This window comes from Silurus meridionalis, chromosome 21 (genome assembly GCF_014805685.1).
Source record: "Silurus meridionalis isolate SWU-2019-XX chromosome 21, ASM1480568v1, whole genome shotgun sequence".
Classification (NCBI taxonomy): domain Eukaryota; kingdom Metazoa; phylum Chordata; class Actinopteri; order Siluriformes; family Siluridae; genus Silurus; species Silurus meridionalis.
In genome coordinates, this window is record NC_060904.1 from 11596947 (window position 1) to 11623208 (window position 26262).

Below are 26262 nucleotides of genomic sequence, written 5' to 3' on the forward strand. Positions count from 1 at the left end.
CTGAAATGTCAGATTTAAAGGGTATTAAACAAGTGGATATTCACAGAATTTTAATCGGCTTTTGACAGAAAAAACAACAACAAATATAACATTACAATAAATTCATCCACTGATTCTCAAGTCCATGTCCTGATTGGTCCTTTAGAGCCACAAGGCTAAGTCTTCATAGTTTACAGTTATTAGCGGGTGAAAGAGCGTACATGCCGGCCTCGTCCGCCTCCACTCCCGCTGCTGCTGAATTTCCCTTGACCACGCCCACTGTTACTTACTCCACCACCTCCTACACTCAGTCCACCTCCACTTAACCACGAAAGACCAGCGCCTCTTCCTCTGGGGGCACGGTCTCGTGGAGCCAAGCGGTATGCACCTGAAGAAAGTTCAGGAAAAACAGTAAAACAAAGGAAAAACACCTAAACCTCAAAGTCATTCATCTCATGTAAAAATGTATGCATTTTTGTGACTTAATGCTGAAAATTGCTTAACCTTAAGGCATCTGTTGTTTGTAGCAGATTGAAGCCAAGTAACACATTTTATTTTCCTGCTTAATTTTCATTCCTAGTCTTTGAGCTTTTGTGTGTCTATCACTTTCCAGCTATTTTGCTTGGAAGTTAATGAACAGGGCTTTGAATGATATTTAGTACACTAGATCAGCTTTCTAAAAACATTTTGCATCCCCTGAGTAACCATGCTAAAGCTTTTATCCATTGAAGGACATTGTGCACATAGTACTTGTTCTTACTCCCTTTACTAGGTGATCTGGGAATAGAAAACAACTTTACACAAATTCAGCTAAGCGAGAGATATTACATAGTAACATCAGCACGGTGAACAGAAACTGTAAAATCCTCATCATGTGAAAATGGTATATTTTAATGAAGTGCTATTGTGTAAACTGTTTGTAACTTCGGGCAGTCGCATTGGATCTGTTCTGTCATGACTCGTGAGCATCAGGCTGCGCAATCAGCTCGCTCACGATGTGATGGATTTAATTAAAAACGGTGCAAAAATGCACTGAATATAAAAAAAAATAAAAAATTCGATTTTTAGTCACTGTTGTTGTTTTTAGTAAATGCTTATGCATTTGTACACCAATGCATATTTTTTCCTTTCTTTTTAAGCCGGTTAGCTCGCTGCGTTTCTCCGTTCCATTCTCTTTTACAACGTTTGTCTACTACAACAGTTAACTTATGTGATTTACTGCGGCTTTACTGCGTTCAAATGCCTGTTTTCAATGTTTGCATATTTAACTCATGAATCATTGAATTATTATACAAAATTTCATTTGTTCTAGATGCTTAACAGAACTAAATGTCTATTTTTAAAGCATGGTTGTCAACTTGCCATCTGTAATTATCATTAAAAACAATACAAATGCTGATTTACACAATTTACACATTGCATACTCAAATGCTTTTTTGTTTGTTTTGTTTTACAGATAGAAACCCAGCATTAGTGAATTTGTTCAAAGGAGAAATCCCCCCCCCACACCTCAACAAGCAGCCACTATAATCTTTAAAATGTCAAAATTAAACATAGTTTAACTCAATTATGTGGCTTTTGCATTTTTTTTTTTTAAAAGTACTCATTTATACATAAATTCCCATGAATTAGGGTTTTATATAGTTATAATAAGAAAAACAGCATTTTATTTGTTTATCCAATTAATCGGGGGGAAATCGTCCGATGTAGCAAATTTCAATAAAGATAATCATGCAATTATTCATAATAAATCATATAAATTCCATATAATTCCCTATGAAATACCTGCATGTGCATAGACGAGTGTACCTGTTGGCGGCTGCCTCGTTGGTAATGGCCGTGTAAAGTTACTTTGTGCTCCTCGGGGCTCACTGTATGTCCCTCTGTGAGTGACTGCGGTCACTGGAGCACTCCATGTAGAGCCCCGCCCACCTTCCCGGCGAGGATAATTACCTTAGATACGAAGAAAAAAATGCAAACAGCTGTTTTCAAACTACAGCAATAATAAGACCTGTATATGTGTTTGAGTATAATGAGCTGCACGTACTGGCAAGCAGTGCACTCTTGGGTGCGGGTGGAGTGAAGAAGCGGGTATGACTTTGGAAGCCCCGTCCTCTGGTCCCACCAGCAAAAAGGCCTCTGGTGGGTGGCTTGGCACCTCCCCCTTTGATAGGGCGTTTGGGTAGAGCCAAGCCTGCTGGTAGGCTCACTTCCTTGAACTCTGCAGCCAAGAAGTCATCTACGTGCATGGAGGGCGGCCGGCTGGTGTTCTGTTTACGCTGTCTGAAGATGTCATGTGGCCGGTTGAGTTGGTTGAAAGCACCGCGTCCACGTCCGCGAGGAGCCATCATGATGTGAGCACGCTTAGCCGGCTCCACGTAATCTGATTTGCCGCTATTAAGAGAGGAGTGCAGAGAAATTAGGCTTAGATAATGTGGATTATTCAATGTACACAAGGACATTGACATTTTGCATACATGCAATGTGTAATTAGGGTTTAATTCATAGCAATCTGAACTCTAGCGGGGCAACGCACTGCAAATCACACTGAACTGAGCTAAAAGAGCTGAATCACTTAAGATTCAAGAAATTCAATAAACAAAAAAAAGACGTAATGGACTGTGTTTTTAGTGCCTGGGTAATTATAATTTCTACATGTACTTTGCAAAGCTTATTTCCATTCCTGTGTGTCTGACCAATGAATGTTCGTGCATATACATGTGTTTTGTGTGTACCTAGAGGTGATAAAGGTTTCATGTTTGTGCTTCCCCAGTCTAAAGCCCTTTGCTGGCTTGCTGTGGCCTGGTGAAGTAGGCTCGCTCAGGAACGAACGGTCTAACTCGGCCTTCAGGTTCAGATCGGGACAACACTGCTGCGCCAGTGCGACCAGGTCTACTTTGACCTGCAAGGTAACACACACAAGCACCAGATAATATAGCAGTACAAATGCAGAGCATAGAGTCTTGCTCATCTTGGAGTAAGTTACTATCATAAGAATTGTCAAGTAACTGAAAACTAGTAGTAGTGGTAACTAGTCAAACTGGTAGTATTTGAACTAGGAGAAATGTTAGATTAAACAAAACAAACCCTTACAATGTCCTGTTCTGTCTCCATGTCATCGGACTGGAACGGTGAATACCAAAGAGCTCTCAGCTGATCGTCCAATAGGTCAGAGAGAATGTATACAGTTCTTTTGAAAGAGAACACACAATCACACAATGAAATTAAGGACCAACACTGAGCAATACATTAATTTCACCCAATAAAAGCATGATTAGAGTAAAACAAGAACTCATCAAGCAGGTGAGCCTGACTCCATCTGATACCTGTTGTTAAACTGGGTTTGGAGTGGCTCTGGGGAAGGCAGAGTTGGCTCAGTTTCAGGATCTGCTGGGCTCATAGTCTCTACGGTATTTTCCACAATCTGACGAAGGCTCACCACATTCTCCAGCAGAGCTTCCAATGAATCATCCTCTTTAAGGAGTTCCTATGAGATTTTGGAAATAACACAACCTTTAGATGCAAGATATACCAAAAAATCATACTCAGCCAGAGAGCACTTTATTACACCAGATTTACACTTGCTCTAAAACACACATACACATATGCAAGATGGTATCCTTTTATCAGCATATCATTTTTTAATAACAAGGTGGATTGTGCGTACAATCCACCTTGCAGTACCAATAAGGGGCAGTATAGGGCTGCAAAACACATCCGGTATTACATCATTTTACTTATTTGGCATATTTTCCTGGCTAGAAATTCTAAACAAAAAACACATTTGTGCTATATTGTGCTCATAATCTAAATCACACAATCTCAACTTTCTGTCCTACATACACCAGGCATAACATTATAACCTTATAACATTATGACCGGTGAGTGCATAACACTGATTATCTTTTCATCGTTGCACTTGTTAGTGGGTGGGATATATGCAGCAAGTGAACATTTTGTCCTCAAAATTGATGTGTTAAAAGCAGGAAAAATGGGCAAGCGTAAGGATTCGAGTGAGTTTGACAAGCGCCAAATTTTGATGACTGGGTCAGAGCATCTCCAAAACTGCAGCTCTTGTGGGGTTTCAGGTCTACAGTGGTCAGCATCTATTAAAAGTGGTCCATGAAAGGGACAGTGGTGAACCGGTGATGACGGAGCAAAGACTGACCCCGTGTGGTCCAATCAAATTGCTAAAGAAGTTGAGGCTGTTAATGCTCGAGGGGTCAGCACAATTTTGGCAGCAAAAAGGGGCAAACACAATAAAGGTGGTCATAATGTTATGCCTGATCGGTGTATTTTAGTGCTCTAACATGTACCTCAACTCAGGAACTGCTGCTAAATGGCAGATAAACCATCATGGGCAGGGAAAACACTAATGTGTGTAAATTCCATGATAGTATCTAACTCCGTGCTAAATGCTCCACACTGCACCAACACTGAAATGTAAAATGTATGTCCTGAAAATCACATTAGAGCATTCACAACATGAAAACATCTTGTCGCTTCTCATGTGATAGTGCTTGCATACCCTATTCCGAAGCGGGAAGTGGTGGGGAAGTGGTAGCTAAATGGTTAACGCTCCAGGTTACCTATCTAAAAGTCGGGGATTCAAGCCCCAGTATTGCCAATCTGTCACCCTGTGGCCCTTGAGCAAAGCTATTAACCCTCCGTGCTCTAGGAGTGCTGTATCATGGCTGACCCTGTACTCTGGTCTAACTTCCTAACATTCCAGGGACATTTAAAAGCTTTTCTTTCTTTTGAGAGGAGTTTGCTCTCCTCATGGAGCATGACTACTTTTGCTTTCATTCCTCTGTGACATGCATGTGGAATTATCAAGATTAATACATACTAACTGATTAGATATAGAATATATATAAAACGTGCTCTTATTCCAAAGCACTTCATACCGTAACGTGTTTCTCCAACTCTGCAAGGGGATGTTCAGTAGAATCATCTTTCCACTGGAGCAGTTGTTTCATATCACTTACACTCAAAGCCAAAGAGCGCGAGTCCATATCTTCATCCTGTTACAGTACAAATAGGTGCTCAAAAGCACATACAACACACTTCATCTCTGACAAGCATGTACAGGTTATCACACGATTCTGTCTTTGTTACAACAAAAACAGCAGGAAGTCATTTTGCTGCTCACCACTGAGTCATTGTTGAGGATCTGCCGTAGGAAATCCAACAGCACTGCTAGCAGTTCAGGCGATTCTTTATTAAAAGATGTGATATCTCTGCGGAGCAGTGACGACACGGCAGAATTGTGCTTCTTCAGTGAGCTGCGACGTAAACAGTTTGTTAATTTATACGCCAAAACTTAGGTCAGCACTCATAGGTTATAAAAAAAATTCATAAATTAAGCATACTGGTACCTCTTTAAGTGATAAAGCCCATAGTCATGTTCAGTCAAAAACATCATTGTTCTGAGGCAAGTGAGCTGAAGAGGGTAGCTGCTGTGCATGTGACTGAGCACCTCCAACATTCTGTCACAGATACCCGGCATCATGTCCTTCGAAGGCAAGGCATTGGCCAACTGCTCTGCCTCAGACACACACACCTCCCCTGAGCCACTCACAGTCAGAGAAATGTCCTGGTCACACAACGATTGGATAATTGAGGCTATGAGTTCAGCATTTTGTTGCATAGATAGGCTAGCGTCCACCGGGGGGAGGAGCATCGAAAGCAGGATTGACAGTATCTCGACCGGTTTCTCTTCAGGCCTCCCTTCGCTCCGCACCTCACTACGTATGGCTCCGCCCAGCAGAGCCAACATGGCTGCCTTACAAGAACGCTGAGACACCAGTGAGTCTAGCAGGGCTAGTAGCCTTGTCAACTGCAAAGTCACGGTTTCCCTACACAGAAATAAATAAATAGATTAAACTAACATCTCCTGAGCACACAAATCTTAATAAATCAAATATAAACACACTGTAGAATTTCCTACAATAAATACCAACAATCACCAAAAATGTCACATGTGACCACTTCGACAATCTTACAGTTGCATCTCTTCGTGCAGCTGCTCCAGCAGGGTCCCCATGACGAGGGTAGCGGTCGGCGCTGCAAGGTCGCAGAGCTGCACACACACTCGCCGGAGCACGGACAGAAGTGGTGGGCAGCTGCTCACACAAATGCATCTCAACATCTCCTGTAACGTGCGTGCCCGAGCATGCAGATGCATACTCCACAGCTTACGTGTGTTCATCGCCACTCCGATGTCTTGGACTGACAAAGCCTGTCATGGAGAGAAAACAATGTATGTCAGTCTTTAAACAGCAAAGCCTTGTGAGCTTCCTACACTGCAACTCCTACAATCTAAAAAGGTACTAAAGCGTAAGGAGCAAAGCAAAGAGTTAGCTTTCTCTTAGGCAAGAAAAAAATCTTGGGTGTATTTCAGAACCGATTACAGTGTGTTAACAAAAAGTGTACATATTTTATGTCATTTTTCTCATTATTGACTTAAAAAATTCATTCATTATTTAAAAATATCCAAATGACTCCCAGGTCCCATTAACTAGACTAAAATGTGAAAATGAATGTGTAGCACTAATGTAAATTAATTCAAATGTTTATTGATGAGCTAATTGAGTTTATTTAACATTATATAACGACTTTGTGTAGCCGTAATCTATATCCTGTCCTGACGTATCAACATTGTGTTTGTTCTTGGCAAAAAGGCAGAAAGTCTCTATGGAGTTCGTTAATAGCATGTAAAGGCGTTATTGGATTCTATAACATTTTTAATACAAATTTTTTGGATTCTACAATATGATTGGCTGAGTTGTATTCTAAGCCTCTGTTGTATCCATGAAATACATAAACCTGTCACCTGTCACAATGATTGTGCTTCGGTTTAATTAGGCAAGATTTGAGGAAATAATACTATTACATTGTTATTTTTCTTCTGTAAAGTTCCCAATAATTGGATGTTATGTAACACAGCTACCAAAGCTTACTGTTACCAAACTTGATAGTACATTAAATTATGTATTTAACAGTAGATTGTATCATTGCTTTTGTTGCTGTTTTATAAAAGGTTAAGAAATGAAAGTGTGCGTTACAGTGATTTCATCACGGCTAATTTTTCACTCTGTTTCATGTTGTGCCTACAGACCGAGACGTTTTAACGTCTGTTTAAGCTCATTAATATGCCTGTATGTGTTTCTCTTATCAGTCCACTCCAGTTGCATGTGTGTAGTACCTGTGTGGTCTGCATGGGCAGCGGTAAAGGCAGGAGCTCTGATAACAGACTGAGGCTGCTGTAAATGTTCTCTGGTGCAGCAGTAATGGAGTTGAGCACCTCTTTCAGCATGAGAGACCAGCTGTTCGCTGCCACCGTTTCCTCAGAGCCGGTCTCCTGCTCACTCACAGCGTGTGTGAAAGTCAGTAAAACGTCAGTAATGTCGCTCTGCAGGCGCAGCTCTTCGGCATCCAGTCGCCCCAGCGGTGTGGAGCATGCGAGCGTGTGCAGGGTAACGCACACGGCAGGGACGCGCACGTCTCGGAACTCGCACGCACCACCATGCAGCAGCTCACTCAGCATTGCTCTTATGAGTCTCAGCGTGCAGGACGCAAGTGTCATCATCATCATGCGCTGAGGCGTGGGGCCTAAGGGTCCGTGCAATCGCCAGGGGGGTAACAACACCGAGGTCAACTTTTGGAGGACTTTAATAAAGGTGTCCATTCCTTCAGCGCTGAACAGTGAGATCACTGCCTGGTTCCACTTCAGGTCCTTCTGCTGGCCTATATGTACGAAATAAGTTAATGACAAATGTTGCTGCACACACAGCATTATAGTGAAAAATAGAACGCTTTCTTCAAAACAGCCTGGGTCATATGAAAGCTGGGTCATAATACTTTATACAGCACATTCAGAAAATCTTTATTTTCTCACACTTTAAATGATCATTTTTGTTTTTTTACATCGACACTCCATACAACTCAATAACAAAATGTTATAACTTTGCTAAATTTTGGAAGAACAACAATCTTAAATATCACACAATGACATTCAGATCATTTTTTAGCAACCCATTTCTCTGAATCATTTTTAAAACAATGTCTACACTTTGATTGGAATCCACCTGTGGCACAGTCAACCTGTGAATACTAAGGATACTAAAAAGAGGCTTCAATCCTTCTGCAAAAGTTCACCCATCACCACACATGATCTTTAGAGCCTAATCAGAGTGACAATCAGGTTCTTGGTCAGCTCTCTTAGCAAGGACTTTCTCTCTTTATTACTCAGGTTGGCTTAGCTCTACCAAGAGTTCTGGTTGCATCAAGCTTCTTCTATTTAGGAATTAAGGAGGCCACTGTGCTCCTGGGAACCTTTATTGCAGCAGACTTTTTGTAGCTTTCCCCAGATCTGTGCCAGACCTCAACATATTCCTGATTCTGAGCTCAACAGGCAGCTCCTTAAACCTAGGATTAATGTCTAATTTGATACGCATTTGAATGGACATTAATCAAAGTGTAGAAACATGATTAAGACAAATACGTTGCACTTGAGCTAAATTTGTTAATTCAGTGTCACATTAAAATTTTCCCCCTTTTTTTTCTTTTTTTATATATTTTAACACAAAGTTAACACAAATTAGTTTTTTTCTTTGTCATTATGAGAGTATGGGGTGAAGATTTATGTGGGGAAAAATACTGAGACATGAAAAAGTGTTTAAAAAAAACATTTTTGTGCTATACATAAAAAAATATATACATACCTGACACAGTAGCTGGTGGGCAGGCAATGTGACAAAGCACTCTGAGGGCAGTAACAAGGCCCACTCCGTCTGCCGTCATTACATTCTCCAGATTCTGATACAAACAACAGAATCTCAGCTATGCATGGCTAATCTTTAAATATTTTGCCCACAGTATATTATTAATGGGTCCCTGCACTTTATAAATATATGCATTAGTTCTTATTATAGACAAACACAGGTCCTATTTGATCTCTAATCATGGTGGGGTTAAATATTAACTATATATGCAATAATACTGTTATAAAACACGAAGTTTAATGCAAAATGATTTGCATCAATGGCATATCATTAGACCATTGAATTAATTTACTCATTTTGAGCCACTGTAGTCTTAAATTCTTGTTTTTGGCTGACAGGACTGGAAACATATATCATCTGATATTGAAGATCAACCATTTGGAGTTCTACTATGCATTTCTTTTCACCACAATTAAAAGGAGAGAATATTTGCGTTATTGTAGCACCTTAAATAGTCTGATCTCCTTTGACCTCTCTCATCAATAAGGCATTTCTGCCCATACAATTGCCATTTATTGGATGATTTTCAACCCCCACCCCCACCATTCTATGTAAACAATAGAGATTAGTGTGCATGCAAACCCTAGGAGTTTACCAGTTTCTGGAAATACTTACACCAGCCTGTCTGGCCCAAACAAAAATGCCATGGTCTTTGAAACATTCACTATATCTTATGTTTGATGTGAGCATTAATTGCAGCTCTCAACTATACCTGCATGATTCTATGTACTGCATATTAACAGGTTGGATACTTGCATGAAACTGACTACACACAGATGTTCCTATTAAAGTGTCCAGTAAGAAAACTGTTTATAAGGACAAGCTCAAAGGAAAATTATTTATTTATATCTATTTCAGCAAAACATTATAAAGCCTAAAGCAGGCTATACTGTTGCAGACCTGTTTGATGTAATCAATAAGGGTTGGTATGCCGCTCATATCAAATCGTAGCTTGTCCAGTGGCTCCAGCCATTTACTCAGCTCTGAAACAGAAGTCACAAAATATAACCAAGAAAAATACAACTGTTTGCTGTCTATTCATTCATCCAGCCATCCATCCATCCATCTTGCTCTTTATGTTTCTATTTTTCAAACTTGATTTTTGTCTTAATATCTATACTCTCACATTTTGTGCTTTTCTGTAATTTCTTTGTTTTCCTTTCTTTTTGTCATTCCATACTTCTTTTTAATGTTCTTTCATTATTTCTGCCTTTCTTTCTTCCAAAAAAGAGAACGTCCTGCAAACATCTTTTACGACAAACTTTAACATGCAGTACCTTGCTTTTTACACTTTTCTGACACACTTTATATATTCTCAATATTACCTCCACAATATGGTAAAACAACTTTTAATGTTTAATGTCATTATTTCAGTTTAATAACATATGCCTTTATTTTGCATACCTTGAGAAACATAACTTTGTTAGACAAACACATTATTTTAATTTTACAACCCTAATTCCAAAAAATAAAGAACATAGAAAACATATTAAATGTTTAAACTAAGAAAAAAGCACTGTTTTATGGAGGAAAAAATAAAAAGGTAATTTTTAATTTGATGGCCACAACACGTCTCAAAATAAGTTGGGACAGGGCCATGTGTACTACTGTGTAGCATCCACTCTACTTTAACAACAGTTAGTATACATCTGGGAACTGATAAGACCTGCTAGAGAGCTGCTAGAGTTTTGGAAGAGGTTTGTTGTACCATTTATGCCTGATACAGGATTCTAGCTTCTTAACAGTCCTGGGTCATCTTTGTCATATTTTTCATACCATAATTCACCAAATATTTTTAATTGGTGAAAGGACAGGACTGCATGCAGGCCTGTTCAGCACCTGGACTGTTCTACTACAAATCCATGCTGTTGGATTTTCACATTTCCTATACATAATCCGTTTGACCACAGAACAGCTTTCCATTTTTTCCCCAAGCCTTGGCTCAGAGAAGATGGCAAATCATGTTGACATATGGCTCCTTCCTTGCAGGTTTAGGTTTTAACCTGCATTTGTGGATGATACAGCAAACTCTTGTCAGACAACAATTTCTGGAGGGTTTCTGTGCCCTTGCAGTGATTTTCATTGTGTTTTTAATGTTCTGCCACTTGAGGGCCCAAAGATCTCAGGCATCCAATATTAAACTTCTGCCCTTGTCCCTTGCACACAGAATTCTGCAGATTCTTGGATTTTTTTTGTTGACATTATGAATTGTAGATGATGAGATATTTAAAGTCTTCACAAGTTTATATTGATGAACATTAGTCTGGTTGGTAAACCTCTTCCCAACCTAACTAATAGGAAAATATTCCTCCAGCTGTTTCTTTTTAGTTACACTTACATTTCCAGCCTGTTGTCTTTTTTGAGAAGTGATGCAGCTATTAAATGAAAAAATATATATTTTTTCTCCCCAAAATAGTACAGGGTGGAGCAAAAAGTGTTTTTCAAATAAGTGTTGATTTTCAATATACACTTATTTATTGATACCAAAACAGTCTGTAATAAATGCATATATATAAATGAATATATTGATTATTCAATCACAGATTATTATATTGAAAAGATGATTTCCTTCTTGCTGTACATACATCCAGAGCATCTCCTCAAAGTTCTGCATCGCACTTACCAACATTTCTTCTGGCACAGTTGCAATACCTTTGTGAACGGCAACTTTAAGCTTGTCTATTATACGTGGTTTTTGAAAGTAGACCTTCGATTTGAAGTAACCCCAAAGAAAGAAATCGCAGACGGACAAATCCAGTGGCTCAAAAAACTGGCAACTGAACCATCTGAACTATTCACAGACGGTGTGGGGTGGTCACCCACCTCTTCCATCCCAACTACTACCTATTTCAAAAACGTGCTCTTTTTGCACCACCGTTTACATTTACTAATTTTACAATGTTTTATTGTGAATATTATATAGGTTAATCAGAGTTGAAAATAAACTTTATTATAATTTAAATTTGACACAGCATCCCACAAATTATTTTGGAATTGGGTTTGTCCTATAGAACACAAAGTGACAATTACAAAGATATATGACTCACCTTGAAGCTTTGCATTGTTCTCATCAGCTTTGCATATAGTGAGTAATGGAGCAGAATAATGTTCCATCATTTTCAGCTCAGCAGAGGACTGGACCACCAGCAGCACAAGCATGCAGGCGTAGTTGTACGTGACCGACTTCTGGCTTTTCCCTCCCTAAACAGAATTCAATACATTAAAGCACTTTGCATAAGCAGGATAGCTTGTTTTGCTTTTGTCTACTGTTTGGTGTGTGTATATGCTCACCCCTGCCCCTCTTTGGCGTGATGCTCGAGCAGGTTGACCAGGCAGCTGAGATTAACGTCCAGGCTGAGTACGTGTGTAACTGCGTTTCGTCCCGTACTGCTAAAACTGATCAGATACAAGCAATGTAATGTGGACAACACTTCAGGATTGTCACCTTCCTCAAGCTCCAGAGCGTTCAGCTCTGCAACAGCTTGCAGGGCATGCAAGGCCTGCATTAACCACACCCAAAATCCATCGTCCAGCGAGCTCTCAGTACCAGTGGCAGCCTCCTCCCCCTCTGCCTCCAACAATGGGGTAATTGGGACCACGTGAGTAAGGTGTGTAAGAGGAGTCAGTTGTGTGAGTGGTGTGAGCAGACGTAACAGGATGTTGGTGGGCTCATGCTGACTCAGGAGGAATAAGAGTCCCTGCTGGGATTGGGAGAAGAAACGCAAAAGCTCTCGCACGGCCTGCAGAACCCCCACGTGGCTGCAAGTAGCCGGAGAGGTCAACACAACTGCCAATGACTCCAAAAAATGGGTAGCATGTATATACCTGTAAGTAGAAAAGGTTTATTACATATTTAATAAATTAGAATATATGGACAAGATTCATAACTTCAAACAGAACAAATAATTTCAATAGATTTGCAAAAGTTTTACTAAGGCTGCATTCAAAGCACCCCTTAGTGATGCTGACAAAACGGCCAGAAATAGCAGTGAAATAACTACCACTAACATCCTTGTTTTACAGTCGTTTTTATCTCTATATAATATCGTCTTATAGGCTTTAAATCAAGGTTTTATTTAAATAAAAAAAATAAATAAATAAAATTTCAACTGATCAATATTAAAAAAAGACCACATTCACACAATCTCAGAATTCATGTATGCAACAAAATATTTGTATTTATTTATTTGAACTAATCAAAATAAATAAAATTGCACTACATGAAACCAAAGTGGATGGATGAAAGGTAATAAGCGTAATATGTAAATTAAAGAAATCTGATACAACCATTTTTTTTAAATACACACAAATGTATTTAATACCATATTATTTTCTACACTGCCTGGATTTTCACATGTAATTATTATGTTATGTAAATGGTCTTATCTAAATCATATGCAAATTAACTGGTTAAAATCTAGTGCTTCTAGAAAATACGGAATACTAGGGTACGGAAGTTAGCTTTAGGTAAAATGGTCCTAAAGATGAGAGAAAATAACTACCAATAAAGACAGTGCTTCAATAAAAACGTTAACTATTGATGTACCAGATTTTACAAGTCGCTAAAACAGTGTGGTGAAGTTAGCTGAATTTAGATAGCATGAGCATGACTATAATGATTGGGCAGTAGGGGGGTGTGTGTGGTTTTTATCACCTATAGAGGGTTGGATAAGGATCATCTCGCTCTGGAGGTCCGGTAATGCGTGCAGTAGTGGGAAATGCTTTGCCAGGTGGCTGCACCATGCAGTGAGGTGCTGTTTCCAGCAGGTGGAGCAACTCTTCTAGCAAACCTTGCAGCTTTTCCAGGTCAGCCTCTGACAAAGAATTGGACTCCAGCAGTGTGTCTATGTCCATTGGGCTCTCTGGCTCTGCCTCAATGTTGTCCCTGTCACCATCCTCCCCTTCTCGGTCAGTGCTTTCTCTCTCCCTCTCAACTCCTTCTCTTTCTCTTTCTCCAGCCTCACCTTCTGCAGGATGGTGCTCAGCCCACACACTTGCTGTTTTCTGAAGGTCAGTCAGCACTTCATAAAAATGTCCTTTCTGCATGATGGCAGCACCTGCCGTTGCCACTCTGACAGTCTGGTCTAACAGAAAGAGCTCAAGAAGACGCTGGTAGCCACTGGTTGCTTCATTGTCTTGTTGGCTCATTTTAAGTAGTGCTTCCATGCCAAGAGGTTCGCTGATAATGCTGTCGATGGAGCGCAGAATGCTGAGTTTCAGTGTGGATGACACATGATCGGCAAATAGGAGGTCCAACAGAAGGCCCATGATTCCCTTCTCCAGAAGTGCCTGCACAGTCTGGCTACCACACTCGGCCAAAGAAGATGCCAGTTTAGCACCTGCTTTCAGTTGGCGCAGGTTCAGGGCAATGGGCTGTGCTAGGGCCGAGTCAAAATTCAAAGCTGTGGATGTCCATTCAACCAGCAATTTCAGTTGCTCTTTCTGGTGCTCTGGATCCTTAACTGCAAAGAAGCTCAATCCTTTTACTAACAGACCAGAAACTTCCTCTAAAGCGGTTACCCAGCCTGCACCATGCTCTGATTCCGCACCCTCCCCCCAGGTCTCTAGCAGCTCAGACAACTTAGCTGCAGACTCAGTCATTGGTGACATTTGGTCCTGAAGATCTGTCCGCTTAAGACAATTCAGCTCGGCCTCATAGCGTGTAATATGGGGTGCGGTGAAGTGCTGAAGGGGACGGAGTTCCCGTTCGTATGGATCGTATTGGACAGTGGGTAGTGATGCGAGGTCTTCAGGGGTGCAATCAAGGTCAAATGCTGGCAGTTTAAATGCCCCACTCTCCAGATCCTCCTCATCACTGGAAATTTGCTCATAGCCATCATCACCTGAAGAAATGAGAGAAGCGTTAAACTGGCATGGGAGAACACACAGAATTAGCTACTTGTGAAACCCAAACCACATAAAACATCTCAGAATCTGCTTGCTTTCATTGTGGAGCTTATCATCCAACAACTATGCAAAGCAGAACAAGTATGAGCATTAAGACAGGGACAAATAAAACCCATAAAAAAACATGTTCTATGTCTCTGCTGTAGCTCAGGGGGAGGCAGTTTCACATGCAGTGTGATTTTAGTTACTTCCACTCTGCACTCAGGTTAATGTGAGAGCATGCTGGGAGAAACACATCCGCACACACGCCTGAGGGATCCACACCGTGCTGCGCCTCCCCTACCTTCACCATCATCCTCCATTTCCTCCTCACCCTCTTCATCATCCTCCTCCTCCTCCTCTGGCTCACTTCCCTCAGAGCGAGCATCTTCGTCTTCATCTTCCCCTGCTCCATCATCTTCCTCCTGTTCCTGGTCCGAGTATGCGTCATCGGGAGGGAGAGAGTTCCGTTCAGGAGAAACGGGTTCCAAATCATCATCTCCTCTCTCCACGCTCTCCTCCTTCACCGGCCCTACAACGCATGTGTGATTTATGGTTTTAGCAGATTGGTGGCAAATCAAAAAATAATAATTAAATACATATCGTATTCATGCATAGAAAGTTTCGATATTTTGTGCATGCTCAGATGCTTTTCTGCTCACTCAACAATTTGAGTTCTATAGCCTTCTGTACTACAGAAGTATAAAAATTAAGCATTTTCACCCATTGAACTGTCACTCATTTAATATTTTTTTGTTTTTTGCATCATTCTGTAAAAGAATCAAGATACTGTTGAGTGTGAAAAGAAAGTTAGCAATTTTAGAAATACTGAAACCAACCCTTCTGGCACCAAAAATCATGACAGAAATCACACTTATTTCCCCCCACTCTGGATTAACTGGAGACCTTGTCTTGAATTTGCATCCGCATATATGCGCAGGTATACAAGTGTTCCAATTAAAGTGAATAGTAAATGTATATGCACTCTCTATACATGTACTCTGTATTCTTTTTTTGGGTAATTCTATTTATCTATTTATCTATTACAGCACCACTGTAGCCAACAGGCTTGTGCAAAACTATTTTTCCATGATGGAGATTTACCGCAATCAATTATACCAATAATTACTGCAATAAATTATTAATAATTATTATGCGGCCCGGGTTCGATCCCCGGTCAGGGAACCAACCCCAGCCATTAGGGTTGCACAAGCCTTAGTGCCGGTCCCAAGCCCGGATAAATGGGGAGGGTTGCATTATGAAGGGCATCCAGCGTAAAAACACGTGCCAAATCAAACCAGCGGATGGACCCCTAATAGGAGAAGCCGAAAGAAAGTTTATTAATTATAATTACTCATCCAGAACCAAAATGTAAATAAACTGCAATAACATTTGCGTTTCCACCATTCTAAGAGAATTTCTTTGTCTGCCCAGCCTAAGGACAGACCTGTTCCTAACCTACGTATACCTAAGAAAGTGTTATTTTTAGTTTAATGTTGCACTTTGAATAAAAAGGACATTTGAGAGAAAAAACAAATCTATGGCTGTAAGAATTACATTTCTGTACACACACCTGGAACAGGCAATGCTTCCTCATCATCGTCATCCGGAGGCGGAGGCCCTGGTGGGGTTCGAGGGCCTCTGGGTTGTGTTCTGGGTGGGCTGCCGTTAAACTGCTCCTCGTTGTCCCACTCTGACGCACATGCAAACACAACAAACACACAATGTTGGGAAAAAAAACAACAATATATGCACCGTTACCACAGTGTTTTTCAACTGTACATTCCTTCACAGCAGTATTTATTTCTAATTGTGCTCATGCATGTGTAAATCACAAATACTGACCGTGTTTGACATTCCTCTTGGAGGCTGGCGTTTGCTGCTGTGGTGGGGGTGGGGGTGGCGGGGGTGGCGAATCACGATCATGGCTGTGTGAGCGTTCGGCCGTGCCGTACACCGCTAAAGTGAGGCATGTATACCAGCCCCGCAGCACCAAGCCGTCTGTATTTATCTAGACAAAACGATCATCAATTTAATTAACCATCACACTGATAAAACATATCGGTAGGACTGTTGCGCTGCTTATTTCTAAAGGTCCAAATTTGTGTCACTGTTGTTTAAATGTGTTCTGAAATGTTGGATTTGCACAAGAATCCTGTGGATCTTCAAAATTCGATTCTTTTTTTATTATCCATTTTAGAGTTGAGACACAGCTCATGAAAATCACCAGGACAGCACCTTAAGCTTCTTTTCGCTGCTGCTTACTGACAATTATGGCATAATCATAAGAACCAGCAAGAAAACACAGATCATACACAGACACGAGTTAAAAGATGGAAAATATTGGGGAAACCAAATGTAAACCTCATAACTTTCGTACAAAGTTTTATCGCTTTCCTTCGTCTACACAATGCTTTTGTTCACAAGTTCAAAGCAAAATAATTTATTTTTGTTATTACATTCGTTCCCCATTCTGAATAGGTTCGAATCAATATGGAGGCAGATTGGAAACATGTCACTTAACAGAGAAAAGTATAATCTTTAAGCTCATATATCACTTTCTCTTTTCAAAACTGAACACATCAGAGCAAAGGGATTTTTGTAGTTCTTATCATACATAAATGACATTTAAAACCTGTTAGATCGTAAAAAAACATGCCTTGCCATTGGATCGGTTTCTGGTTTGAAACGAGAAGTTGTCTGAAATACTATTTAAAGATCGACGGCAGAGGTAAAGAGAATAATGCCAAGCATGCAAACAACTGATGGTTTGCATAGACGTCCTGAAATCTGGAAAGTCCAGTTAGGGTAGCGCATGCTGAATTAAAGGAGATGAAGGACGTCACGAACAACAATTATTAAACCACAAAGGGTTTTTCCTACAAACCTGCAACTGATGGAAGTATATCAGTAAAATGAGTCGTACAAATATACTTAAGGGAGTCTATATTGGACAAAAAAAGTAGTCAACAAGTATCTCACCTTTCCACTGGGCCTGAACACAATTGATTTGTTCTCATCGTACTCCAAGCTAGAGAAAATAAATAACGTATAACTTTAGATAAATGACATGTATCTTCAGAAAGATGTGTGACGAACCAAAAGCAGAGAAAAATAAATGTTCCTTTTTAAAGTTGAATTAAGAGTAATAGTTAAGTACTAAATAATAGTGTATAATAGTTGTGACTGTTGGCATTCATTTGTGTTTGTGCACTGGTGTGTTGGGTGTGTGTACATGTTTGTGTGTGCGTGTGTGTACATGTTTGTGTGTGCGTGTGTGCGTGTGTGTGTGTGTGTGTGTGTGTGTGTGTGTGTGTGTGTGTGTGTGTGTGTGTAGTACCTGCCCAACCGGTCAAACACTGGGGTGCTGGGTTTGGACACATTGTTAAAAAACAGGTCTAACTGGAACGCATGAGGAGCAGTTTCTCTGGAAGAAAAAAAAGTCACACACACACACAGACACACACACACAGACAGACACAAGAATATCATAACTCTAATACAAGTTTGACAACGCCCTAGCATAGACATGCACTATCCAATAGTTAAGGGAAAAAAAAGAAAAAGATATTAACAGCATACTTTCTAATCACACACAATAATACAATTCAGTACGATATTAGCTACACTGCCAAATGACCTTACAGCTAATTATCTTTAATCTCTATCCAATTTCTTCTTCAGATGAGTAACCTGCAAGATATCCAACAATGAAAGTGCACTGTTTAAATTCATAAACAGAAATAAGCTTGCTTCATGAAGTAAATATTTAAAAGAAAAGGCATAATCTCACACACACACACACACACACACACACACCCCAATTTAAATCTAATATTAAAACTAGCTTTTGTTATGTAAAAAAGATAAATCACTTCAAATGTAGTACATGGTGTGTATTGCACACGCACACATACACATGATTTTGCTTTTTCTTTCAAAAATATTTTTTAGCTAAAGGTTTTTTTTTTAAGGGAACCATAAATCTAAAGTTTATTAGGAAAAGTAGATGCCGTAAATAGAACGAGCGTTTAAGACACAAGACAAACATGCAGTTATGCGAGTCATAACTGAAAGCAGAAGAATAGGGGGTGTGGTGTATGTGACACCTAAGAAGAGTGAGAACAGTAGAAACCAAGAAACACAAAAGGCTCATTCCTGTTCCTTCACTATCTCCTTCAGCTAAAACTTTTAAAGCAAACACAATGTTTGCTCGCAATGCAACTAAATAAAACATTCATTTCCAGATTAATTCTTCATCATCCTTCCAACACTGCAGTGTGCATGTCTGAGATGTATAATTATACATTATGTCATGTGAACTATAAACACAATTCATATGTAAATGCCGAGCTATTAATGCAGGATTTCTATGGCTAATATAACAGAAGAATTGTTTTGTGAGACTACAAAGTGTATAAGATTTTATCTGAATTAATATGAATGCATTAGATTTAGAAGTAATTTAGAATTAGAATTATGTAGAATGACAAATTATGTAAGGTGGCACATATTTACCAAGAAAGCAAAACATTTTTCATTTTTGGCAGAAATCTTTCATTTACCTACAGTGCACTCTTGAAAATATTCGTGTGGATTAAAAGTTAAAATTGTAAGCTTTTGCTATGATAAAGGAAAAGAAACCAAGATGAATCATGTCAGATCTTTTCCTTCCTGTAATGTGATAAAGCAGCCAAAAAAATAAATTGAAATACAAATTAAAACATTTTAAAGTTTAAAAAGAAAAAGTTAAATAGCTAAGAGAAAAAAAAACGAAAATGACAAGGTTGCATAATTGTGCTCACACAAATAGCATTGGGAATGTGACAAAAAAAGATGCAAGTCGAATGTGAGGAGGGAAAAAAAAGAAATCTGAAAACCATCTCCACAGTGAAACATGGTGCTGGCAGCATCATGCTATAAAGCTTCTTCTATTCAATGTGTTACTGGGGATCTAAACCAAGGCAGAGGAAATCATGGCTAGCTACGAATGCCAGTCTACTGTAGCATAACACCTTCAGGTCTCTGTTACACAGCTGAATATAAATACAATTTTCACTTTACCGCATGATAATGACTCAAATTTCAACTTAAATCTGTTATCTATAATAAAGATCCATCAACTCAAATTGATTCCACTTAAAATGTATATTAGCAACCAATAAATTACCAGTTTATTATTTTTATTATTATTATTATTATTATTGTTAATTTTAAAAGCTTTAGAATGAACCAAAATAATCATCATGCACTTGTCATCTGTGTGTTATATGTTCTTGTCATCATCATAATTTCATCTGACTGCTGAAGCCAAGGGAAAGTACTTCCGAAGCACCTGTGGGAACTGGTGGTCAAAAGACGTCAATCAGAAGAAAGGCACAATATTATTTCCAGAACCTTTTTATGTGCCACGGAACAAATGTGCCACTACAAGCACATCTCCAAGAACAGGATGTCTCTCCAAAATAGACAAACTGACAAGATGAAAACTTATCAGGGAGGCTGCCAAGAGACCCAAGAAAAATCAATCAAGTATCCTGCACTTGACAACAATTTATCCGATTTTTTTCCACGTTTTGGCATGAACACAGCAACATACAGGTTGGTTTGACACACTTTTTTGACTTTTACTCACAAAGAAAAACCTCTACTCCCACCAACATATGGCTAAAAATATATACAAACCCCCTCAATACATGTTATAGTCTATGGTGGGTAAGATCAAACTTTTGGGACAAAAGTGTAAAACAAAACAACCTATTATTTAGCTCAAAGAATAGCCACTGTGAAACATGGTGGTAGCAGCACTGTGTTCTAATCAAGATTGAGGGGTATTTTGGCTAGTTTTAAATACCAGACTACAGAAATTTTACCTACAATAACAAATGTAAGGCCTGACTTCCGGCTCAAAGATACATGTGATATGCATTCAAAGAAAAAGAGCATCTCTAATAAGTGTCTGTTACATCAAACACAATTAAATATTTTTATTTAGAAATGTGCTACAAAAGTTGAGCCGATATCTACAACCCGAATTCCGGAAATGTTGACACGTTTTTATATATATATATAAAAATATACATATATATAAAAATATATATATATGTATATACACACACACACACACACACACACACACATATATATATATATATATATATATATATATATATATATATATATATATATATACACACACACATTTTTGAAGTTTTTCAAGTGTTCCAAAATCGTTTTACGCACTCGTTTACAGATTTGAGAGCCTCTGCCCAGCTTTACTTCTGAGAGACTCTTCCTCTCTACGACTTCCCCTTTTATAGCTAATCATGTTACAGACCTGATGTCAATTAACTTGATTTGTTGATAGATGTTCTTCCAGCTAAATATTTTCTAAATTTCAGGCTTTTTTTTTTTTTAGCCCTTTGTTGCCCCCTTGCCCACTTTTTTTGAGAACTGTAATTTGAAATGAGTGAATTGTGAATAATATTTTGAATAAAATATTGGGTTATGTGATTTAAAAGTCTTTTAGTTTATTCTAATTAAAAAAAAAACACATCCCAACATGGGTTGGGATTTGTTTTCTTACCCAAAAGCTCTGGTGTCTGGGAGGCCGCTGTGGGCTTTGATACCCGGAGGGATGACTCGGACTTCTGTGATAATTACACCATACGGAAACCGTACCACGTCCACATTTGTAAACTACGGCAGAAAAATGTCCACAGAACAGTGTGTTAGTAAATTCACATCAAAGAAGACACAGAAAAGACGTTATCATCTTCTATCTTCATCGTCTTGTCTTTTTCACTGTGTTGACAACTTCAATGCATCAAAACAGACAGGAAATTCATTTCTACAAATGTATTTTGGCAACTGACTGGACTGACTACTCTTGGTACAACTGCAGAGTAAAAATTCAGACTGATCATTTTCTTTCCTCAAACAATTTAAAAGTTTCAAGGTAATTCACAGGTTCATATTCACGCATTCACTGTGATTTACTTTTTAACACCTAATTCACATTTACAGCAAATGTTGTGCAGTATTTAAAACACCCCACAAATGACCACAGAAAAAGGTGCTATACATGTTCTATACCAGCCCCTTATAAATGTCAAATGCAACACTAGTGTCTGTTAATTGTCAGGTATCAGGAACATCTCCATGAGAGAGAGACATGCAAATCTCCTGTAATTATTAGTCAAAACTGTTTTGAGCAACCTGGGCTCTTGCCTCTTCTGCATAAATTGAAAACAGAAACTGACTGAACAGTGGCAGGTTTAAGGTTAGTTTAAGATTCATATCATCCAAGGCACTGATATTAACTCTATATATAAGTGGTGCATAAAGAAAATCAAACAGCTGTATATTATAACAGCAAATAGCTTTGTGTGCAGAAATTCTGCATTAAATATATACCTGGAAAAACATGTCTATTAAGAGATTAAAGATTAGAATCGTGGAAAAATGTTTTGAGTATAATAAGACCATACTGAACTATGATTTTTTTTTGATTTGGGGAAAGATTTCAATTTGGGGTTCTCCTTTGTGATTTTTTTTATAGACAGCATGTGGGTCATTCTTTACACAACACGCCAATTCTTTAGAGTGCAGAACTTAACCTACATACAAACTAGTGTCTTCAATATATTATATGTTTAAAATGAAATACAGCGAATCGGTGGAAATAGGGAACGATTTGCAGATCGGTACATTTGCATGGAGGTGTTTTGATAAGAGTGTTTTAAGGGTGTAGAATTCAGAAAGCCCTGGAGGGCCATTGATCATATCTATCCATCACATTGATCTAATTCACGTTTGTCCACTGAGCAAATTACAGCGAGATCCCGCTATGCGGATCACTACACAGTCTCCTCAGGTCTGCAGCCATCAGTTTCTAGGCGATTACAGATTAATAGGCAGTCTAACACATTCATGAGCTCTAAGTACACGAAAATGTTGGTTTTATATTGATAACAGGTCTCTGGGAGTAGTGCTATACGACATCACCATGCTAAAAGCCTGCGGTACTGTTCGTTATCGACATGCTAGTGCACTTAGCCATGCTGCTAACTTGCTCGCTTTGTTTTTCAAAGCACGTCAGCTAAAAAAAAAACCCTAAGCTCCGGATCTCTACAGAGAACATTATATTAACACTGTCTAGCACAATGATGAAATATGCATAATCCTATTATTTACCTCCGCACTCTGATGCTTAAACGTGTCTAAAAACAGAAGCTCCATTGAGGTATCCCCCGCCATCTTTGTTACCCGGTCATTTGTACTTCCTGCTGAAAGTTCACTTCCAGGTGAATGCGCCTGCAAACATAAACTGGGAAAGAGCTCAAGTGTGCGCGAACTGGCACTGGAACATGATTATTAATGACTTATAGCGTGTAAAAAAATTCAGAGAACGTTTATGTTTTTACACAAGATTACTTTATTATAGTAGGAATTATACTTTATTATAGTCCTGCCGTTATATGTCTTGACCTGTGAAATGCCTTTCCTTTTTATCCTTTTTTAATCCTTTTATCTTCATATATATATATATATATATATATATATATATATATATATATATATATATATATATATGAAGACAAACCACCAATAGGGAATGTCTGTAGAAACTGTGGTACTGTCTCTCTCTCTCTCTCTCTCTCTCTCTCTATAGAGAGAGAGAGAGAGAGAGAGAGAGAGAGAAATAGAGTACCACAGTTTTTCAAACTGTGGTACTCTGTCTCTCTCTCTCTCTCTCTCTCTCTCTCTCTCTCTATATATATATATAGAGAGAGAGAGAGAAAGAGAGAGACAGAGAGACAGAGTACCACAGTTTCTACAGACATTCCCTATTGGTGGTTTGTCTTAATTATTTATTATTTAATCAATTGTACATGAATACTGAAGACATCCAAACTATTAATATTAAAAACGTATGGAATTATGTAGTAAACAAATATACAATATATTTTAAATTTTACATTGTCTAAAGTAGATACATTCAGCTTTGCACACTCTTGGCATTCCCTCAGATTCACAAGGTACTGATCTGAACTCTCACCATCTCACTCTCACACCATCTCAATTGGATTTAGAGCAGGTGATTGTGGACACCAGGTCATCGGATGCAGCACCATCACTCTCCTTTTCGGACAAATAGACCTTACCTAATCTAGAGGTGTGTTTGGGCTTATTGTCCTGTTAGAAAATTCTATTGTGCAAACCAGATGGGATGGCATGTATACATATATCTATATACATATAACGATATCTATATATCTATATCTCTGTATATAGATATCTATATCTATATCAGACCCACTGCACTTTTTGTTGCAGACTGATACTACAATCATTTCAAATGATTTTCAATAGATCTTTTTACTGATTTATTTCAACTGATTTATTTGCACTCTGTACCCCATAATGACAAAGTGAAAAGAGAATTCTAGAAACATCTATACATTTTTTATATATAAAAAAACATCACATGTATCACAAGTTCATAAGTATTTAGACCCTTCTCTCAGTACTTAGTTGAAGCACCATTGGCAGCAATTACAGCTTTGAGTATTTTTGGGTGTGATGCAACAAGCATTGCACACCTGGATTTTCTGCCATTCTTTATGCTTTATCCTTTCAAGATCAGTCATGTTGGTAGGGACCATCGGTGAACAGCCACTTTCAGGTCTCTTGAGAAATGTTCAATAGGTTTTAAGTCAGGGCTCTGGCTGGGCCACTCTAGGACATTCACAATGTTATCCCTAAGCGATTGCAGTTTTGTCGTTGTCACATTGGAAGGTGAACCTTCAGCCTGCACTGAGCTCCTGAACACTGTGCAACGGGTTCTAATTGAGGATATCTCTGTACATTGCTCCATTCAGCTTTTCATTAACCGTGGCCAGTTGTCCAGTCTCTGCTTTAGAAAGGCCCTTACTGAGGCCCTTAATCCCAATTGCTCAGTTTGGCCTGGTGATAAGCTTTTGGAAGAGTGCTGGTTGTGCCACACTTCTTCCATTTGAGAATTATGGAGGCCACTGTACTCTTGGGAATCTTCAGTGCAGCAGCAACCTTTTTTGTAGCATTCCCCAGATCTTCACCTTTCAAAAATTCTGTCTTAGCTCTGCAGTGCTTTGATATGCATTGTTATGTAATAGGCATGCTTAAGGATCTGAACATCTTTTACAAGTGCTAAATTGTGATGACTAGATGACTGGGCCATAGCATCTTGTAAATGCCAGGTCTGGTGGGGTGTTCTGTGTATGCAGTGGTTAGTACTTCTTAAGAGTGGTCCACAGGCACTTAAGGCTCGATGACTAGATGGGTAGCACACCTGTTGTACTTATTGAATATTGAATGTATTATTACATTCTGGAAACATTTTTAAAATTTGGGTATTTCTAAATGTTTTTTTCAGAATTTTTTTGTTTAAGATTTATCTTTTTTGTTGTTGTTTTTTTAAATCATTACCACTAATATTATAATTACTAATTATGAATGAAATAAATTGTAATTTATTAACAGTTTTAAAAACATGCTTATATTTTTAGTTTTATGCAATGTATTATGCAATGTGTTTTATTTTATTTTCCCCACATTAATTATAAGTAAGCATTTAGTCCAGAATGCAGGAGCAAGATTCCTTACCACAACCAGGAAATATGATTATGTCACCCTTGTTTTATTCAGTCTAAATTGGCTCCCAATTAAATCTGGCATTCGTTACGAAATATTACTGTTTACATATAAAGCACTAAATAGTTTTGCACCACAGTTTCTGAGTGAATTCTTTTCCATTATGATCCACCATGCCTACTTCGATTAAAAGGTGCAGGTTATTTGTTGTTACCTTAAATACTAAAGACTACATCAGGGGGAGGAGCTTTCTTTTACAACACAGTCTCCGTGTCTGAGCTAAAAACATATTTATTTAGTCAAGCCTTTTGTCAATAGGTTTTTCTTAGGTAAAGAAGCATTTGGAGGGATCATGAATATACAGTGTTTTGGTGATCCCTAATGTGTGTGTTACTTTCTTGCTTGGCCTTTTCGTTATGCTGCTTTGCTGCAGTGTTGTTAACTTTTATGTAACAATGAAAATCGTTATTTGAACAAGCCTTATTTCTCTCTAGTTGTCACACCTCTCCTTCTCTCTCTCTCTCTGTCTCTCTCTCTCTCTCTCTCTCTCTCTCTCTCTTTCTCTCTCTTACTCTTTGTTGAGATAAACATGCTCCTGAGGTATAAGAGGCCAGTGGTCCCAACGCCCTACCTCTAGATGAAGTTCTCTTCAACTTTAGACCACTTTGTACAGCTAAGGATTTTTCTACATGAACAGCCTAAAGATCTATGAAGTTAGTGAGCAACTCAAAAACTATAAGGATGGTTTTGGACTAATTAATATTGAGAGTCTACAATGGCTCAGGACTGCAGTTTGCACCCATTACTGAACAGTACACCTCAACAATGAAGAAACTGTACCCAAATGCGGGTGGGTTCCTTTTTGAGTCAAGTTTCTTTCAAGGTTTCTTCTTATGCCATCTTAGTGAGTTTTTCCTTGGGTTTAGATAATTTATATTTTGAGTAGTTTTTTATAATATATTTAGGGCATCAAATT

General features: G+C 38.7%; 1 protein-coding gene across 1 annotated transcript; it reads right to left on the reverse strand.

The window, feature by feature from the left end:
- Nucleotides 1-33: 33 nt before the first annotated feature.
- On the reverse strand, nucleotides 34-22994 carry virma (vir like m6A methyltransferase associated). The gene is given in 23 exon segments (XM_046833578.1): nucleotides 34-367; nucleotides 1789-1932; nucleotides 2027-2373; nucleotides 2715-2881; nucleotides 3073-3169; nucleotides 3306-3466; nucleotides 4887-5003; nucleotides 5132-5264; nucleotides 5358-5837; nucleotides 5985-6220; nucleotides 7187-7728; nucleotides 8706-8799; nucleotides 9666-9748; nucleotides 11813-11966; nucleotides 12053-12590; nucleotides 13420-14608; nucleotides 14956-15183; nucleotides 16225-16344; nucleotides 16497-16662; nucleotides 17634-17682; nucleotides 17992-18078; nucleotides 21238-21350; nucleotides 22848-22994. Coding segments are annotated over 23 exon segments (5496 nt in total). The 5' UTR covers nucleotides 22911-22994; the 3' UTR covers nucleotides 34-179.
- Nucleotides 22995-26262: the final 3268 nt, after the last annotated feature.